Here is a 21,524-nt window from a genome sequence, read left to right as displayed (position 1 = left end):
CATAATATAACAATTAAACACCACCAGCCATTACCAAGTCACATTGGACAAGCACTGAGTTTACTGTGTTACTCATTTGTTCCTGCTGTGTGTGTGTGTGTGTGGTGTGTTACTCACTTGTTCCTGCTGTGTGTGTGTGTGTGTGTGTGTGGTGTGTTACTCACTTGTTCCTGCTGTGTGTGTGTGTGTGTGTGTGTGTGGTGTGTTACTCACTTGTTCCTGCTGTGTGTGTGTGTGGTGGTGTGTGTGAGTCCATGGCGGTAGAGGAACTTGGACATGACGTAGGGTCTCAGCGACATGTGGAAGGGAGAACGGGTCTCCTGACGTTCAAACAGGTCAGGGTGGTTACAGACCTACAGGAAGAGAGAAAACACTACTCATACTGAACCACCGAGAGTAGGAAGAAACCTCGAGAGGAACCAGACTCTGGAGTCTTCCTCTGGTTGGTTGGCTTTAGATAACAACAGTTATTCTTACTACTTCCTCTCTATTTAGACCTGGGACACCAGGTTCATTACCAGGTTGAACAGAAAACCAGCAGTACTGGGTACCCAGGTTTTTTATTTAATTTAACCTTTATTTAACATTCTTATTTACAATGACGGTCTCGCCACCGGCCGAACCCGGACGACGCTGGGCGGCGCCCTATGGGACTCACAATCACGTCCGGTTGTGATACAGCCTGGGATCGAACCAGGGTGTCTGTAGTGACGCCTCTAGCACTGTGATACAGTGCCTTAGACCTCTGCACCACTCGGGAGGCCAAAGGATATAGAATATCAAAATAATATTCAACTCCTAGTTTCATCATTACTGTTATAGTACTGTCAGCCAATCAGCATTCAGGACTAGAACCACCCAGTCTATAATACATCACTACTGTTATAGTACTGTCAGCCAATCAGCATTCAGGACTAGAACCACCCAGTCTATAATACTGGATACATCATTACTGTTATAGTACTGTCAGCCAATCAGCATCCAGGACTAGAACCACCCAGTCTATAATACTGGATAGGTCATTACTGTTATAGTACTGTCAGCCAATCAGCATTCAGGACTAGAACCACCCAGTCTATAATACTGGTTTCATCATTACTGTTATAGTACTGTCAGCCAATCAGCATTCAGGACTAGAACCACCCAGTCTATAATACGTCACTACTGTTATAGTACTGTCAGCCAATCAGCATTCAGGACTAGAACCACCCAGTCTATAATACTGGTTAGGTCATTACTGTTATAGTACTGTCAGCCAATCAGCATTCAGGACTAGAACCACCCAGTCTATATAGGATACATCATTACTGTTATAGTACTGTCAGCCAATCAGCATTCAGGACTAGAACCACCCAGTCTATAATACTGGATACATCATTACTGTTATAGTACTGTCAGCCAATCAGCATTCAGGACTAGAACCACCCAGTCTATAATACTGGATACATCATTACTGTTATAGTACTGTCAGCCAATCAGCATTCAGGACTAGAACCACCCAGTCTATAATACTGGATACATCATTACTGTTATAGTACTGTCAGCCAATCAGCATTCAGGACTAGAACCACCCAGTCTATAATACGTCATTACTGTTATAGTACTGTCAGCCAATCAGCATTCAGGACTAGAACCACCCAGTCTATAATACTGGATACATCATTACTGTTATAGTACTGTCAGCCAATCAGCATTCAGGACTAGAAGCACCCAGTCTATAATACTGGATACGTCATTACTGTTATAGAACTGTCAGCCAATCAGCATTCAGGACTAGAACCACCCAGTCTATAATTCGTCATTACTGTTATAGTACTGTCAGCCAATCAGCATTCAGGACTAGAACCACCCAGTCTATAATATATCATTACTGTTATTGAACTGTCAGCCAATCAGCATTCAGGACTAGAACCACCCAGTCTATATTACTGGATACGTCATTACTGTTATAGTACTGTCAGCCAATCAGCATTCAGGACTAGAACCACCCAGTCTATAATAAGTCATTACTGTTATAGTACTGTCAGCCAATCAGCATTCAGGACTAGAACCACCCAGTCTATAATACTGGATACATCATTACTGTTATAGTACTGTCAGCCAATCAGCATTCAGGACTAGAACCACCCAGTCTATAATACTGGATAGGTCATTACTGTTATAGTACTGTCAGCCAATCAGCATTCAGGACTAGAACCACCCAGTCTATAATACTGGATAGGTCATTACAGTTATAGTACTGTCAGCCAATCAGCATTCAGGACTAGAACCACCCAGTCTATAATACTGGATACATCATTACTGTTATAGTACTGTCAGCCAATCAGCATTCAGGACTAGAACCACCCAGTCTATAATACTGGATAGGTCATTACTGTTATAGTACTGTCAGCCAATCAGCATTCAGGACTAGAACCACCCAGTCTATAATACTGGATAGGTCATTACAGTTATAGTACTGTCAGCCAATCAGCATTCAGGACTAGAACCACCCAGTCTATAATACTGGATAGGTCATTACTGTTATAGTACTGTCAGCCAATCAGCATTCAGGACTAGAACCACCCAGTCTATAATACTGGATAGGTCATTACTGTTATAGTACTGTCAGCCAATCAGCATTCAGGACTAGAACCACCCAGTCTATAATACTGGATAGGTCATTACTGTTATAGTACTGTCAGCCAATCAGCATTAAATCCGCTTTTTGTTTTGTTTCCTTGCCTCATACCAATGAGTATGGTGATACTGGGATCGTCCCTAGTACTCAACTAACGAGATCATCGGTACCTTTCTGAACTGCATGACCAGGTTCATAAGGGATGAGGTAGTACTGTGAGCCTGTTGTGATGAACCCATAGACGACTGGAGAAGATCCTCGATGGAGATCTTGTTCCTCAGAGCTCTGTAGAGCAGCCTCTGTCTGCACGTCAACTGGCAGTATGTTAGGATTTCAATCTGTAAGAGAGAGGGGATAGGTAGATACAGAAAACACAGTAACCATCCTTATCTATCAGAGGAAGAGGGGGTATAGTTAGATACAGAAAACACAGTAACCATCCTTATCTATCAGAGGAAGAGAGGGGATAGGTAGATACAGAAAACACAGTAACCATCCTTATCTATCAGAGGAAGAGAGGGGATAGGTAGATACAGAAAACACAGTAACCATCCTTATCTATCAGAGGAAGAGAGGGGATAGGTAGATACAGAAAACACAGTAACCATCCTTATCTATCAGAGGAAGAGAGGGGATAGGTAGATACAGAAAACACAGTAACCATCCTTATCTATCAGAGGAAGAGAGGGGATAGGTAGATACAGAAAACACAGTAACCATCCTTATCTATCAGAGGAAGAGAGGGTATAGGTAGATACAGAAAACACAGTAACCATCCTTATCTATCAGAGGAAGAGAGGGGTATAGGTAGATACAGAAAACACAGTAACCATCCTTATCTATCAGAGGAAGAGAGGGGTATAGGTAGATACAGAAAACACAGTAACCATCCTTATCTATCAGAGGAAGAGAGGGGATAGGTAGATACAGAAAACACAGTAACCATCCTTATCTATCAGAGGAAGAGAGGGTATAGGTAGATACAGAAAACACAGTAACCATCCTTATCTATCAGAGGAAGAGAGGGTATAGGTAGATACAGAAAACACAGTAACCATCCTTATCTATCAGAGGAAGAGAGGGTATAGGTAGATACAGAAAACACAGTAACCATCCTTATCTATCAGAGGAAGAGGGGGGATAGGTAGATACAGAAAACACAGTAACCATCCTTATCTATCAGAGGAAGAGGGGGTATAGTTAGATACAGAAAACACAGTAACCATCCTTATCTATCAGAGGAAGAGAGGGGGATAGTTAGATACAGAAAACACAGTAACCATCCTTATCTATCAGAGGAAGAGAGGGTATAGGTAGATACAGAAAACACAGTAACCATCCTTATCTATCAGAGGAAGAGGGGGTATAGTTAGATACAGAAAACACAGTAACCATCCTTATCTATCAGAGGAAGAGAGGGTATAGTTAGATACAGAAAACACAGTAACCATCCTTATCTATCAGAGGAAGAGAGGGGATAGGTAGATACAGAAAACACAGTAACCATCCTTATCTATCAGAGGAAGAGAGGGGATAGGTAGATACAGAAAACACAGTAACCATCCTTATCTATCAGAGGAAGAGAGGGTATAGTTAGATACAGAAAACACAATAACCATCCTTATCTATCAGAGGAAGAGAGGGGATAGGTAGATACAGAAAACACAGTAACCATCCTTATCTATCAGAGGAAGAGAGGGTATAGGTAGATACAGAAAACACAGTAACCATCCTTATCTATCAGAGGAAGAGAGGGGATAGGTAGATACAGAAAACACAGTAACCATCCTTATCTATCAGAGGAAGAGAGGGGATAGGTAGATACAGAAAACACAGTAACCATCCTTATCTATCAGAGGAAGAGAGGGGATAGGTAGATACAGAAAACACAGTAACCATCCTTATCTATCAGAGGAAGAGAGGGTATAGGTAGATACAGAAAACACAGTAACCATCCTTATCTATCAGAGGAAGAGAGGGGGTATAGGTAGATACAGAAAACACAGTAACCATCCTTATCTATCAGAGGAAGAGAGGGGTATAGGTAGATACAGAAAACACAGTAACCATCCTTATCTATCAGAGGAAGAGAGGGGATAGGTAGATACAGAAAACACAGTAACCATCCTTATCTATCAGAGGAAGAGAGGGTATAGGTAGATACAGAAAACACAGTAACCATCCTTATCTATCAGAGGAAGAGAGGGGATAGGTAGATACAGAAAACACAGTAACCATCCTTATCTATCAGAGGAAGAGAGGGTATAGGTAGATACAGAAAACACAGTAACCATCCTTATCTATCAGAGGAAGAGAGGGGTATAGGTAGATACAGAAAACACAGTAACCATCCTTATCTATCAGAGGAAGAGAGGGGATAGGTAGATACAGAAAACACAGTAACCATCCTTATCTATCAGAGGAAGAGAGGGTATAGTTAGATACAGAAAACACAGTAACCATCCTTATCTATCAGAGGAAGAGAGGGTATAGGTAGATACAGAAAACACAGTAACCATCCTTATCTATCAGAGGAAGAGAGGGTATAGTTAGATACAGAAAACACAGTAACCATCCTTATCTATCAGAGGAAGAGGGGATAGGTAGATACAGAAAACACAGTAACCATCCTTATCTATCAGAGGAAGAGAGGGGTATAGGTAGATACAGAAAACACAGTAACCATCCTTATCTATCAGAGGAAGAGGGGGTATAGTTAGATACAGAAAACACAGTAACCATCCTTATCTATCAGAGGAAGAGAGGGTATAGTTAGATACAGAAAACACAGTAACCATCCTTATCTATCAGAGGAAGAGGGGATAGGTAGATACAGAAAACACAGTAACCATCCTTATCTATCAGAGGAAGAGGGGATAGGTAGATACAGAAAACACAGTAACCATCCTTATCTATCAGAGGAAGAGAGGGGTATAGGTAGATACAGAAAACACAGTAACCATCCTTATCTATCAGAGGAAGAGAGGGTATAGGTAGATACAGAAAACACAGTAACCATCCTTATCTATCAGAGGAAGAGAGGGGGATAGTTAGATACAGAAAACACAGTAACCATCCTTATCTATCAGAGGAAGAGAGGGGATAGGTAGATACAGAAAACACAGTAACCATCCTTATCTATCAGAGGAAGAGAGGGGATAGGTAGATACAGAAAACACAGTAACCATCCTTATCTATCAGAGGAAGAGAGGGGATAGGTAGATACAGAAAACACAGTAACCATCCTTATCTATCAGAGGAAGAGAGGGGGTATAGGTAGATACAGAAAACACAGTAACCATCCTTATCTATCAGAGGAAGAGAGGGGGTATAGGTAGATACAGAAAACACAGTAACCATCCTTATCTATCAGAGGAAGAGAGGGGATAGGTAGATACAGAAAACACAGTAACCATCCTTATCTATCAGAGGAAGAGAGGGGATAGGTAGATACAGAAAACACAGTAACCATCCTTATCTATCAGAGGAAGAGGAGGTGAAATACAGATACTTGTCAAAACGATCTGGAAACATCTGGCAGCTGCTAGTCTAGGTATGGAAGGAGGAAAGGAGACAGATGTGGGTGCCAAGTGAGGACTAGGGTGATGAAAGCAGAGTTGCCTGCCTGGGGGAATAAATAGTGTAGGATACTGAGGTAGGAAAGGAGAGACGATAGAGAGGATACTGAGGTAGGAAAGGAGAGAGGATACTGAGGTAGGAAAGGAGAGAGGATACTGAGGTAGGAAAGGAGAGAAGATAGAGAGGATACTGAGGTAGGAAAGGAGAGACGATAGAGAGGATACTGAGGTAGGAAAGGAGAGAGGATACTGAGGTAGGAAAGGAGAGACGATACAGAGGATACTGAGGTAGGAAAGGAGAGACGATACAAAGGATACTGAGGTAGGAAAGGAGAGACGATAGAGGGTATTGAGGTAGGAAAGGAGAGACGATAGAGGGTATTGAGGTAGGAAAGGAGAGACGATAGAGGGTATTGAGGTAGGAAAGGAGAGACGATAGAGGGTATTGAGGTAGGAAAGGAGAGACGATAGAGGGTACTGAGGTAGGAAAGGAGAGACGATAGAGGGTATTGAGGTAGGAAAGGAGAGACGATAGAGGGTACTGAGGTAGGAAAGGAGAGACGATAGAGGGTTCTGAGGTAGGAAAGGAGAGACGATAGAGGGTATTGAGGTAGGAAAGGAGAGACGATAGAGGGTATTGAGGTAGGAAAGGAGAGACGATAGAGGGTATTGAGGTAGGAAAGGAGAGACGATAGAGGGTATTGAGGTAGGAAAGGAGAGACGATAGAGAGGATACTGAGGTAGGAAAGGAGAGAGGATACTGAGGTAGGAAAGGAGAGACGATACAGAGGATACTGAGGTAGGAAAGGAGAGACGATAGAGGGTATTGAGGTAGGAAAGGAGAGACGATAGAGGGTACTGAGGTAGGAAAGGAGAGACGATAGAGGGTACTGAGGTAGGAAAGGAGAGACGATAGAGGGTACTGAGGTAGGAAAGGAGAGACGATAGAGGGTACTGAGGTAGGAAAGGAGAGACGATAGAGGGTACTGAGGTAGGAAAGGAGAGACGATAGAGGGTACTGAGGTAGGAAAGGAGAGACGATAGAGGGTATTGAGGTAGGAAAGGAGAGACGATAGAGGGGGTACTGAGGTAGGAAAGGAGAGAGGATACTGAGGTAGGAAAGGAGAGACGATACAGAGGGTACTGAGGTAGGAAAGGAGAGACGATAGAGGGTACTGAGGTAGGAAAGGAGAGACGATAGAGGGTACTGAGGTAGGAAAGGAGAGACGATAGAGGGTACTGAGGTAGGAAAGGAGAGACGATAGAGGGTATTGAGGTAGGAAAGGAGAGACGATAGAGGGTACTGAGGTAGGAAAGGAGAGACGATAGAGGGTACTGAGGTAGGAAAGGAGAGACGATAGAGGGTACTGAGGTAGGAAAGGAGAGACGATAGAGGGTACTGAGGTAGGAAAGGAGAGACGATAGAGGGTACTGAGGTAGGAAAGGAGAGACGATAGAGGGTACTGAGGTAGGAAAGGAGAGACGATAGAGGGTACTGAGGTAGGAAAGGAGAGACGATAGAGGGTACTGAGGTAGGAAAGGAGAGACGATAGAGGGTACTGAGGTAGGAAAGGAGAGACGATAGAGGGTACTGAGGTAGGAAAGGAGAGACGATAGAGGGTACTGAGGTAGGAAAGGAGAGACGATAGAGGGTACTGAGGTAGGAAAGGAGAGACGATAGAGGGTACTGAGGTAGGAAAGGAGAGACGATAGAGGGTATTGAGGTAGGAAAGGAGAGACGATAGAGGGTATTGAGGTAGGAAAGGAGAGACGATAGAGGGGATATTGAAGAACAGATAGATAGGACAGGACCTATAAAGTGATATATAACTCGTGTGTGATTGGTCAGTCAGTACCTTGTCAGAGAGCTCGTTCTCGACATCCTTCTTGATCCTCCTCAACATGAAGGGTTTCAGGATCATATGAAGCCTGGACAGCTGATCTAAACAACACCAACGACACAGTCAGCAGGTCCTCAACATGAAGGGTTTCAGGATCATATGAAGCCTGGACAGCTGATCTAAACAACACCAACGACACAGTCAGCAGGTCCTCAACATGAAGGGTTTCAGGATCATATGAAGCCTGGACAGCTGATCTAAACAACACCAACGACAGTCAGCGGGTCTCAACGACAGTCAGCGGGTCTCAACGACAGTCAGCGGGTCTCAACGACAGTCAGCGGGTCTCAACGACAGTCAGCGGGTCTCAACGACAACAACGACAACAACGACAGTCAGCGGGTCTAAACAACAACGACAGTCAGCGGGTCTCAACGACAGTCAGCGGGTCTCAACGACAACAACAACAGCCAGCGGGTCTCAACGACAACGACAGCCAGCGGGTCTCAACGACAACGACAGCCAGCGGGTCTCAACGACAACGACAGCCAGCGGGTCTCAACGACAGCCAGCGGGTCTCAACGACAGCCAGCGGGTCTCAACGACAGCCAGCGGGTCTCAACGACAGCCAGCGGGTCTCAACGACAACAACGACAGCCAGCGGGTCTCAACGACAACAACGACAGCCAGCGGGTCTCAACGACAGTCAGCGGGTCTCAACGACAGTCAGCGGGTCTCAACGACAACAACGACAACAACGACAGTCAGCGGGTCTAAACGACAACGACAGTCAGCGGGTCTAAACGACAACGACAGTCAGCTGGTCTAAACAACGACAGTCAGCGGGTCTAAACAACGACAGTCAGCGGGTCTAAACAACAACGACAGTCAGCGGGTCTAAACAACAACGACAGTCAGCTGGTCTAAACAACAACGACAGTCAGCTGGTCTAAACAACAACGACAGTCAGCTGGTCTAAACAACAACGACAGTCAGCTGGTCTAAACAACAACGACAGTCAGCTGGTCTAAACAACAACGACAGTCAGCTGGTCTAAACAACAACGACAGTCAGCTGGTCTAAACAACAACGACAGTCAGCTGGTCTAAACAACAACGACAGTCAGCTGGTCTAAACAACAACGACAGTCAGCTGGTCTAAACAACAACGACAGTCAGCTGGTCTAAACAACAACGACAGTCAGCTGGTCTAAACAACAACGACAGTCAGCTGGTCTAAACAACAACGACAGTCAGCTGGTCTAAACAACAACGACAGTCAGCTGGTCTAAACAACAACGACAGTCAGCTGGTCTAAACAACAACGACAGTCAGCTGGTCTAAACAACAACAGTCAGCTGGTCTAAACAACAACAGTCAGCTGGTCTAAACAACAACAGTCAGCTGGTCTAAACAACGACAGTCAGCTGGTCTAAACAACAACAGTCAGCTGGTCTAAACAACGACAGTCAGCTGGTCTAAACAACAACAGTCAGCTGGTCTAAACAACAACAACAGTCAGCTGGTCTAAACAACGACAGTCAGCTGGTCTAAACAACAACAGTCAGCTGGTCTAAACAACAACAGTCAGCTGCTCTAAACAACGACAGTCAGCTGGTCTAAACAACAACAGTCAGCTGGTCTAAACAACATGTAAACATGAATCTAGTCTAAACAACAACAACAGGTCAGCTACAAATCAATCAATCACTTCATAAGAAACAGACATGGACACCTGATTAGAGTACTTCTAAAGTAGATATTAAAAATCAAGCAGTCTGAAACAATCTCAGAAGAAAGGTTGTGTAGTGTACTCACTCTCGTCGATGGCAGACTTGTTCTCTGCATGGCTCTCGATGTCTTTAGAGAACCATTCATTAAACTCTTCGTGAGAGTCAAACAACGTAGGCATGATGAAATGGAGCAGAGCCCACAACTGAGACAGGAAATAATAACAGTCAGCATCTCTACAGTACCAAACAGACAGAGAGAAATGCAAAGACAGAGACAGAAAGACAGAGAGGAAGAGCGAGAAATAAAGCCCTTTGAATTGAGAGAGAGAGAGAGACATTCAGAAAGTATTCACACTCCATTGACTTTCCACATTTTCTTGTTACAGCCAGAATTTAAAATGTTTTAAAATTTAGATTGTGTGTCACTGGCCTTGACACAAAGTGACATTATGTTTTTAGAACTTTGAACAAAATCTAAAAAGGAAAAGCTGAAATGTCTTGAGTCAATAAGTATTTAGTCTATTTGCTATGGCAACCCTAAATAAGTTCAGGAGTAAAAATGTCACAAGTTGCATGAACTTACTCTTTGTGCGATAATATTGTTTAACATGATTTTTGAATGACTACCTCATCTCTGTACCCCACACATACAGATAATTGTAAGGTCCCTCAGTCGAGCAGTGAATTTCAAACATAGTTTCCACTGCCTCACAAAGGGCGACATCTATCGGTAGATGGGTAAAAAAAAATAAAGAAGACAATAAATATCTCTTTGAGCATTGAGAAGTCCTTCCTAACTCAGTTGCCAGAGAGGAAGGAAATCGCTCTGGGATTTCACCATGAGGCCTATGGTGACTTTAAAACAGTTATTAAATGGCTGTGATTGGAGAAAACTGAGGAATGATCACCAACGAAGTTACTCCACAATATTAACGTAAATTACATAAGTGATACATACGTAACTGAAAAGGAAGTCGGTACAGAATACAAATATTAAAAATCACGCAAACCGTTATGCTTGGGGCAAATACAACACAAAACATCACTGAGTACCACTCTTTATATGTTCATGCATGGTGGTGGCTGCATCCTGTTATGGGTATACTTATCGGCAACAGAATAGAGCTAAACACAGGAAAAATCCTAGAGGGAAACTGGTTCAGTCTGCTTTCCACCAGACACTGGGAGACGAATTCACCTTTCAGCAGGACAATAACCCAAAACAAGGCCAAATATACACTGTGGCCTAGTTACAGTTTTGACTTAAATAGGCTTGAAAATCTATGGCAAGACTTGGGAATGTCTGTCAAGCAATGATCAACACCCAACTTGACAAAGCTTGAAGATTATTTTTTTAAGAATAATGTGCAAATATTATACAATCCAGGTATGCAAAGCTCTTAGAGACTTACCCAGAAAGACTCACAGCTGTAATCGCTGCCAAAGGTGATTCTAACATGTATTGACTTATTATGGGGTAAAGAAAAAAATATTTAAATACATTTTTAATTCAGGCTGTGACACAGCAAAATGTGGAATAAGTCAAGGGGTATGAATACTTTCTGAAGGCACTATACAGCATATACAGACAGGCTGAGGAAGAGACATAGAAAGAGAGAAAGAAAGAATACACAAAAAAACAGAGCAAACTAGAATGCTATTTGGCCCTAAACACAGGGTACACAGTGGCAGAATCCCTGACCACTGTGACTGATCCAAAATAAAGGAAAGCTTTGACTATGTACAGACTCAGTGAGCATAGTATTGCTATTGAGAAAGGCCGTCGTAGGCAGACCTGGTTCTCAAGAGAAGACAGGCTATGTGCACACTGCCCACAAAATGAGGTGGAAACTGAGATGCACTTCCTAACCTCCTGCCAAATGTATGACCATATTAGAGACACATATTTCCCTCAGATTACACAGACCCACAAAGAATTAGAAAACAAATCATATTTTGATAAACTCCCATATCTATTGGGTGAAATACTACGGTGTACCATCACAGCAGCAATATTTGTGACCTGTTGCCACAAGAAAAGGGCAACCAGTGAAGAACAAGCACCATTGTAAATACAACCCATATTTATGTTTATTTTATGACATTTTAAATGTCTATTCCTTTGGAACTTTTGTGAGTGTAATGTTTACTGTTTATATTCTATTGTTTATTATCTGTGTCACTTGCTTTGACAATGTAAACATACATTTTCCCATTGAACTGTGAGAGGGAGGGAGAATTGGTGAGTGACAGAGTATGAGGAGAGAAAGAGAGTCGATTCAATCTGGTTTGTTGCTGTTGGCTTTCTCATGTGTATTATTTACCATGTATAATTGTTTTGGTTGAGAATATATATATATATATATATATGATTATTGTTGCTCAAACATATTTACATAAATTAACATACTACATATACTGTACCATTGATTTAGCTAAATCAGTGGTAATCACCCATCCATGACATACAGCATTTATTAAATACAGAGACAGACAGACAGAGAGAGAGAGCAGAGAGAGCCAGACAGACAGAGAGAGAGAGCAGAGAGAGCCAGACAGACAGAGAGAGAGAGCAGAGAGAGCCAGACAGACAGAGAGAGAGAGCAGAGAGAGCCAGACAGACAGAGAGAGAGAGCAGAGAGAGCGAGAGCAGAGAGAGAGAGAGCAGAGAGAGCCAGACAGACATAGAGAGAGAGCAGAGAGAGCCAGACAGACATAGAGAGAGAGCAGAGAGAGCCAGACAGACAGAGAGAGAGAGCAGAGAGAGCCAGACAGAGAGAGAGAGAGCAGAGAGAGCCAGACAGACATAGAGAGAGAGCAGAGAGAGCCAGACAGACAGAGAGAGAGCAGAGAGAGCCAGACAGACATAGAGAGAGAGCAGAGAGAGCGAGAGCAGAGAGAGAGAGAGCAGAGAGAGCCAGACAGACATAGAGAGAGAGCAGAGAGAGCCAGACAGACAGAGAGAGAGAGCAGAGAGAGCCAGACAGACAGAGAGAGAGAGCAGAGAGAGCGAGAGCAGAGAGAGAGAGAGCAGAGAGAGCCAGACAGACACAGAGAGAGAGCAGAGAGAGCCAGACAGACAGAGAGAGAGCAGAGAGAGCCAGACAGACAGAGAGAGAGCAGAGAGAGCCAGACAGACATAGAGAGAGAGCAGAGAGAGCCAGACAGACAGAGAGAGAGAGCAGAGAGAGCCAGACAGACATAGAGAGAGAGCAGAGAGAGCCAGACAGACAGAGAGAGAGCAGAGAGAGCCAGACAGACAGAGAGAGAGCAGAGAGAGCCAGACAGACATAGAGAGAGAGCAGAGAGAGCCAGACAGACATAGAGAGAGAGCAGAGAGAGCCAGACAGACAGAGAGAGAGCAGAGCAGACAGACAGAGAGAGAGCAGAGAGAGCCAGACAGACAGAGAGAGAAGCAGAGAGGCGAGAGCAGAGAGACAGAGAAGGAGCGAGACAGAAAGAGAGCGAGACAGAGAAGGCGAGCGAGACACAGAGAAGGAGCGGACACAGAAAGCGAGCGAGACACAGAAAGCAGCGAGACACAGAAAGCGGCGAGACACAGAGAAGCGAGCGAGCCACAGAAAGCGGCGAAGCGAGAGAAGCGGCGAGCCAGAGAGAAACCAGAGCCAGAGAGAGCAGAAAGCGGCGGCGAGAAGCCAGAAGGGCGAGAGCCAGCGAGCGGAAACCAGAAAGCGGCGAGGAGACACGAGCAGACAGACGGACGAGACAGAGACAGGAGACAGAGCGAGACAGACAGACAGACAGACAGCGAGCCAGACAGACAGACAGACAGACAGACAGAAGCGGCGGGAGACAGACGAAGCGAGCCAGACAGACAGAAGCGCGCGAAAGCCAACAGACGAACGCGGCGGCGAAGCAGACAGAAGACAAGCGGCGAAAGCCGAACAAGCGACGGCGAACCGAGACAAACGGCGAGACAGAAGCGGCGGCGAAGCGAGACAAGCGGCGGCGAAGCCGGACAAGCGGCGGCGAAGCCAGACAAGCGGCGGCGGCGAAGCCAGGCAAAGCGGCGGCGGAAGCCAGACGAAAGCGGCGAGCGAGCGAAAGCCAGACAAGCGGCGAAGCCAGACAAGCGGCGAAGCCGAGACAAGCGGCGAGCCAGACGAAAGCGAAAGCGGCGAGCCAGGCAAGCGGCGAAGCCAGACAAGCGGCGGCGAAGCCAGACAAGCGGCGAGCCAGACGAAGCGCGGCGAAACAGACGAAGCGAGACAGACGAAGCGGCGAGACCAGACAAGCGGCGAGCCAGACAAGCGGCCGAGACAGAGCAGCGAAGCGAAGGGCGAAAAGCGGCGAAGCCAGACAAGCGGCGAGACCGGACAAAGCGAGCCGAGACAACGAGCCAGACAAAGCGAGAAGCGCGAGACAAGCGGCGAGACGGAAGCGGCGAGACGAAGCGGGAAGCCAGACGAACGAAGCGAGCCAGACAACGAAGCGGCGGCGAAGCCGGGAAAGCGGCGGAGCCAGCCAAGCAGCGGCGGAAGCCGAGACAAGCGGCGGCGGAAACGAACAAGCGGGGCGAGAAAGCGGCGAGCGAAGACAAGCAAGCGGCGAAGACAAGCGGCAGCGAGACAAGAGCGAGACAAGCGGCGAGCCGAGACAAGCGGCGAAGCCAGACAAGCGGCGGAAGCCAGACGAAGCCGGCGAAGACCGAACAGAAAGCGGCGGAAGCGGACAAGCGGCGGCGAAGCAGACAAGCGGCGAGCCAGACAGAAGCGGCGGCGAAACAACGAAAGCGGCGAAGCGAGAACAGAAGCGGCGGCGAGCGAGACAGACGAGACAGAAAGCGGCGGCGAGACAACAGACAGAGAGCAGCAGCGAGCCAGACAGACAGACAGCCAGCGAGCCAGCCAGCCAGACAGACAGACAGACGAGACAGACAGACGAGAGCGAGACAGACAGACAGAGCGACAGACAGACAGACGAGACAGACAGAGCGAGCGAGACAGACAGAGAGAGCGAGACAGACAGAGAGAGCGAGACAGAGAGACAGACAGACAGAGAGAGACAGACAGACAGACAGACAGAGAGAGACAGACAGACAGAGACAGAGAGAGACAGACAGAGAGAGACAGACAGACAGACAGAGAGAGACAGACAGACAGAGACAGAGCGAGAGAGAGAGAGAGCGAGCCAGAGACACAGACAGAGACACAGACAGAGAGACAGACAGACAGACAGACAGACAGACAGACAGACAGACAGACAGACAGACAGAGACAGAGCGAGCCAGAGACACAGACAGAGAGACAAACAGAGAGACAGACAGAGAGACAGACAGAGAGACAGACAGAGAGACAGACAGAGAGACAGACAGAGAGACAGACAGAGAGAGACAGAGAGAGACAGAGAGAGACAGACAGAGAGACAGAGAGTGACAGAGAGACACAGTCAGAGAGTCAGAGAGAGACAGAGAGACACAGTCAGAGAGACAGACAGACAGACAGACAGAGAGACACAGTCAGAGAGACACAGTCAGAGAGACACAGTCAGAGAGACACAGTCAGAGCGAGTGAGACAGAGAGCGAGTGAGACAGAGAGCGAGTCAGACAGAGAGACAGACAGACAGACAGAGAGACAGACAGACAGACAGAGAGTCAGAGAGAGAGAGACAGTCAGAGACAGAACGACAGACAGAACGACAGACAGAACGACAGACAGAACGACAGACAGAACGACAGACAGAACGACAGACAGAACGACAGACAGAACGACAGACAGAACGACAGACAGAACGACCTCTCACCTCTGCCATAGTGTTCTGTATGGGCGTTCCTGTGAGCAGCAGTCTGTTTCTACACTGAAACTGCAGCAAGATCTTCCAACGAACACTGTCAACACAGAGACACAATGCAAACTTAATGGACTACATGACGTATACATCATCCTCGAATGCACTGGATGGGGAAATCAGGTCTCATTTGAGACGACTGAAAGAGCTGCTCCAGCTGCTACTGCTCTTTAGTGACTGAGCCTCGTCCAGAACCACGCACTCTCACTTGACCCTCTGAACTGAGATGGATCGCTGCCGAGATGGGTCGCTGCCGAGATGGGTCGCTGCTGTCTTAAGGGCTCCTGACCAATTCTGCTATTTTCTGTTTTTTTTATATAAGCAGATTCCATAATTTCCTATGACTGAAAGCCGCGCCTGGACATCAGAACAGCGATCCCTAACCTTGTTTTTGGATGAAGATTTGTATTTCCGAGTCGACAGTTGTGGATGTACAGCTCACCTCGGACCAGGCCTTTAACCCCGGGATAAAAAGGAAGAGACGGGTAAATAAACTGCCTCTACCATCCATTCTATTGGCGAACGTACAATCACTGGAGAACAAACTGGATGAGCTCCGTTCGAGACTATCGTATCAACAGGACCTGAAGAACTTTAATATCCTGTGTTTCTTGGAGTCATGGCTGAATAAGGACAATATGCATCTAGCTGGTTTTTCTATATGGTCAAGACCGAATGGTAGCTTTTGGTAAGGTTAAGGAGGGAGATGTGTCTCTGGCAACAACAGATGGTGCGCAATCCCAAGGCAAATAGCCGATTATGGATTACAGGAAACAGAGGGGCCGAGCACGTCCACATTCACAGGACTGTAGTGAAGCAAGTCGAAAACTTCCAAGTCTCTCAGTTGTCCACATCACTAAGGAATTATCATGGTCCACACACGTCAACACAGTCGTGAAAAGGGCACGACAACACCTCTTTCCCCTCAGGAGGCTGAAAAGATTCCACATGGGTCCTCAGATCCTCAAAAAGTTCTACAGCTGCACCATTGAGAGCATCTTGACTGGCTGCATCACCGTTTGGTATGGCAACTGCTTGGCATCCGACCGCAAGGCGCTACAGAGGGTAATGCATACAGTCCAGTATAACACAGGGGCCGAGCTTCCTGCCACCCTGGACCTCTTTACGAGGCAGTGTCTAAGGAAGGTCCTAAAAATTTTCAGCCACTCCAGCCACCCAAGTCATAGACTGTTCTCTCTGCTACCGCACGGCAAGTCTGGAACCAACAGGACAGCGAACAGCTTCTAACCCAAAGCCAGAAACACTACTAGTTAACCAGTAGCTACCCAGACTATCTGCATTGACTCATGTACACTGCTGCCACTGTTTATCATCTAACCTGCTGCCTAGTCAATTGACCCCTACCTATAAGTACACATCTACCTCCATTACCTCGTACCCTTGCACTATGACTCAGTACTGCTACCCCGTGTATATAGCCAAGTTATCATGGACTCAGTACTGGTACCATGTGTACATAGCCAAGTTATCATGGACTCAGTACTGGTACCCCTGCACATTGACTCAGTACTGGTACCCCGTGTATATAGCCAAGTTATCATGGACTCAGTACTGGTACCCCGTGTATAAAGCCAAGTTATCATGGACTCAGTACTGGTACCCCGTGTATATAGCCAAGTTATCATGGACTCAGTACTGGTACCCCTGCACATTGACTCAGTACTGGTACCCCGTGTACATAGCCAAGTTATCATGGACTCAGTACTGGTACCATGTGTACATAGCCAAGTTATCATGGACTCAGTACTGGTACCATGTGTACATAGCCAAGTTATCATGGACTCAGTACTGGTACCCCGTGTACATAGCCAAGTTATCATGGACTCAGTACTGGTACCACGTGTACATAGCCAAGTTATCATGGACTCAGTACTGGTACCCCGTGTATATAGCCAAGTTATCATGGACTCAGTACTGGTACCCCGTGTATATAGCCAAGTTATCATGGACTCAGTACTGGTACCGTGTGTATATAGCCAAGTTATCATGGACTCAGTACTGGTACCGTGTGTATATAGCCAAGTTATCATGGACTCAGTACTGGTACCATGTGTATATAGCCAAGTTATCATGGACTCAGTAGTGGTACCCCGTGTATATAGTCAAGTTATCATGGACTCAGTACTGGTACCCCGTGTACATAGCCAAGTTATCATGGACTCAGTACTGGTACCCCGTGTACATAGCCAAGTTATCATGGACTCAGTACTGGTACCCCGTGTACATAGCCAAGTTATCATGGACTCAGTACTGGTACCACGTGTATATAGCCAAGTTATCATGGACTCAGTACTGGTACCCCGTGTACATAGCCAAGTTATCATGGACTCAGTACTGGTACCACGTGTACATAGCCAAGTTATCATGGACTCAGTACTGGTACCCCGTGTACATAGCCAAGTTATCATGGACTCAGTACTGGTACCCCGTGTACATAGCCAAGTTAACGTTACTCATTGTATATTTATTCCTTGTGTTATTATTTTTTCTATTATTTCTCTCTATGTTGTTGGGAAGGACCCGTACGTCAGCTTTTCACTGTTAGTCCACACCTGTTGTTTACCTTTTCACTGTTAGTGTACACCTGTTGTTTACCTTTCCACTGTTAGTCCACACCTGTTGTTTACCTTTCCACTGTTAGTCCACACCTGTTGTTTACCTTTTCACTGTTAGTCCACACCTGTTGTTTACCTTTCCACTGTTAGTCTACACCTGTTGTTTACCTTTCCACTGTTAGTCCACACCTGTTGTTTACCTTTCCACTGTTAGTCCACACCTGTTGTTTACCTTTCCACTGTTAGTCTACACCTGTTGTTTACCTTTCCACTGTTAGTCCACACCTGTTGTTTACCTTTTCACTGTTAGTCTACACCTGTTGTTTACCTTTCCACTGTTAGTCTACACCTGTTGTTTACCTTTCCACTGTTAGTCCACACCTGTTGTTTACCTTTTCACTGTTAGTCCACACCTGTTGTTTACCTTTTCACTGTTAGTCTACACCTGTTGTTTACCTTTCCACTGTTAGTCCACACCTGTTGTTTACCTTTTCACTGTTAGTCCACACCTGTTGTTTACCAAGCTTTTCACTGTTAGTCTACACCTGTTGTTTACCTTTCCACTGTTAGTCCACACCTGTTGTTTACCTTTTCACTGTTAGTCTACACCTGTTGTTTACCTTTCCACTGTTAGTCCACACCTGTTGTTTACCTTTCCACTGTTAGTCCACACCTGTTGTTTACCTTTTCACTGTTAGTCTACACCTGTTGTTTACCTTTTCACTGTTAGTCCACACCTGTTGTTTACCTTTCCACTGTTAGTCCACACCTGTTGTTTACCTTTTCACTGTTAGTCCACACCTGTTGTTTACCTTTTCACTGTTAGTCCACACCTGTTGTTTACCTTTCCACTGTTAGTCCACACCTGTTGTTTACCTTTCCACTGTTAGTCCACACCTGTTGTTTACCTTTTCACTGTTAGTCCACACCTGTTGTTTACCTTTCCACTGTTAGTCCACACCTGTTGTTTACCTTTCCACTGTTAGTCCACACCTGTTGTTTACCTTTTCCACTGTTAGTCCACACCTGTTGTTTACCTTTCCACTGTTAGTCCACACCTGTTGTTTACCTTTCCACTGTTAGTCCACACCTGTTGTTTACCTTTCCACTGTTAGTCCACACCTGTTGTTTACCTTTCCACTGTTAGTCTACACCTGTTGTTTACCTTTCCACTGTTAGTCCACACCTGTTGTTTACCTTTTCACTGTTAGTCCACACCTGTTGTTTACCTTTCCACTGTTAGTCTACACCTGTTGTTTACCTTTTCACTGTTAGTCCACACCTGTTGTTTACCTTTCCACTGTTAGTGTACACCTGTTGTTTACCTTTCCACTGTTAGTCCACACCTGTTGTTTACCTTTCCACTGTTAGTCTACACCTGTTGTTTACCTTTCCACTGTTAGTCCACACCTGTTGTTTACCTTTCCACTGTTAGTCCACACCTGTTGTTTACCTTTCCACTGTTAGTCTACACCTGTTGTTTACCTTTCCACTGTTAGTCCACACCTGTTGTTTACCTTTCCACTGTTAGTCCACACCTGTTGTTTACCTTTCCACTGTTAGTCCACACCTGTTGTTTACCTTTTCACTGTTAGTCCACACCTGTTGTTTACCTTTCCACTGTTAGTCCACACCTGTTGTTTACCAAGCTTTTCACTGTTAGTCCACACCTGTTGTTTACCTTTTAACTGTTAGTCTACACCTGTTGTTTACCTTTTCACTGTTAGTCTACACCTGTTGTTTACCTTTCCACTGTTAGTCCACACCTGTTGTTTACCTTTCCACTGTTAGTCCACACCTGTTGTTTACCTTTCCACTGTTAGTCTACACCTGTTGTTTACCTTTTCACTGTTAGTCCACACCTGTTGTTTACCTTTTCACTGTTAGTCCACACCTGTTGTTTACCTTTTCACTGTTAGTCCACACCTGTTGTTTACCTTTCCACTGTTAGTCCACACCTGTTGTTTACCTTTTCACTGTTAGTCCACACCTGTTGTTTACCTTTTCACTGTTAGTCCACACCTGTTGTTTACCTTTCCACTGTTAGTCTACACCTGTTGTTTACCTTTCCACTGTTAGTCCACACCTGTTGTTTACCTTTTCACTGTTAGTCCACACCTGTTGTTTACCAAGCTTTTCACTGTTAGTCTACACCTGTTGTTTACCAAGCTTTTCACTGTTAGTCTACACCTGTTGTTTACCTTTCCACTGTTAGTCCACACCTGTTGTTTACCTTTCCACTGTTAGTCCACACCTGTTGTTTACCTTTCCACTGTTAGTCCACACCTGTTGTTTACCTTTCCACTGTTAGTCCACACCTGTTGTTTACCTTTCCACTGTTAGTCCACACCTGTTGTTTACCTTTCCACTGTTAGTCCACACCTGTTGTTTACCTTTCCACTGTTAGTCCACACCTGTTGTTTACCTTTCCACTGTTAGTCCACACCTGTTGTTTACCTTTCCACTGTTAGTCCACACCTGTTGTTTACCTTTCCACTGTTAGTCCACACCTGTTGTTTACCAAGCTTTTCACTGTTAGTCCACACCTGTTGTTTACCTTTCCACTGTTAGTCTACACCTGTTGTTTACCTTTTCACTGTTAGTCCACACCTGTTGTTTACCTTTCCACTGTTAGTCTACACCTGTTGTTTACCTTTCCACTGTTAGTCTACACCTGTTGTTTACCTTTTCACTGTTAGTCTACACCTGTTGTTTACCTTTCCACTGTTAGTCCACACCTGTTGTTTACCTTTCCACTGTTAGTCTACACCTGTTGTTTACCAAGCTTTCCACTGTTAGTCTACACCTGTTGTTTACCAAGCTTTCCACTGTTAGTCCACACCTGTTGTTTACCTTTCCACTGTTAGTCTACACCTGTTGTTTACCTTTCCACTGTTAGTCTACACCTGTTGTTTACCTTTCCACTGTTAGTCCACACCTGTTGTTTACCTTTCCACTGTTAGTCCACACCTGTTGTTTACCTTTCCACTGTTAGTCCACACCTGTTGTTTACCTTTTCACTGTTAGTCCACACCTGTTGTTTACCTTTCCACTGTTAGTCCACACCTGTTGTTTACCTTTCCACTGTTAGTCCACACCTGTTGTTTACCTTTCCACTGTTAGTCCACACCTGTTGTTTACCTTTTCACTGTTAGTCCACACCTGTTGTTTACCTTTCCACTGTTAGTCCACACCTGTTGTTTACCTTTCCACTGTTAGTCCACACCTGTTGTTTACCTTTCCACTGTTAGTCTACACCTGTTGTTTACCTTTCCACTGTTAGTCCACACCTGTTGTTTACCAAGCATGTGACAAAACAGATGTTGATCTATTAGTGTCTAGGAGTCTAGGGGGTAGGAGTTAGTGTC

General features: G+C 45.3%; 1 protein-coding gene across 7 annotated transcripts in view; it reads right to left on the bottom strand.

Annotated features, from left to right (window-relative positions):
* Positions 1-21,524, bottom strand: part of ino80 (INO80 complex ATPase subunit) — a 115,870-nt gene that overhangs the window by 75,451 nt on the left and 18,895 nt on the right. For all 7 annotated transcript variants that reach the window (XM_045721115.1, XM_045721120.1, XM_045721119.1 and 4 more), the window contains exons 17-21: positions 15,536-15,620; positions 9,857-9,974; positions 8,055-8,140; positions 2,791-2,958; positions 214-353 (exon numbers count right to left, since the gene is read on the bottom strand). In XM_045721115.1, coding sequence (XP_045577071.1) covers positions 214-353; positions 2,791-2,958; positions 8,055-8,140; positions 9,857-9,974; positions 15,536-15,620 — 597 coding nt within the window. The remainder of the gene's footprint in view (positions 1-213; positions 354-2,790; positions 2,959-8,054; positions 8,141-9,856; positions 9,975-15,535; positions 15,621-21,524) is intronic.

Source organism: Salmo salar, chromosome ssa06 (genome assembly GCF_905237065.1).
Source record: "Salmo salar chromosome ssa06, Ssal_v3.1, whole genome shotgun sequence".
Taxonomy (NCBI): Eukaryota; Metazoa; Chordata; class Actinopteri; order Salmoniformes; family Salmonidae; genus Salmo; species Salmo salar.
This window is presented reverse-complemented; position numbering and strand designations above follow the sequence as displayed.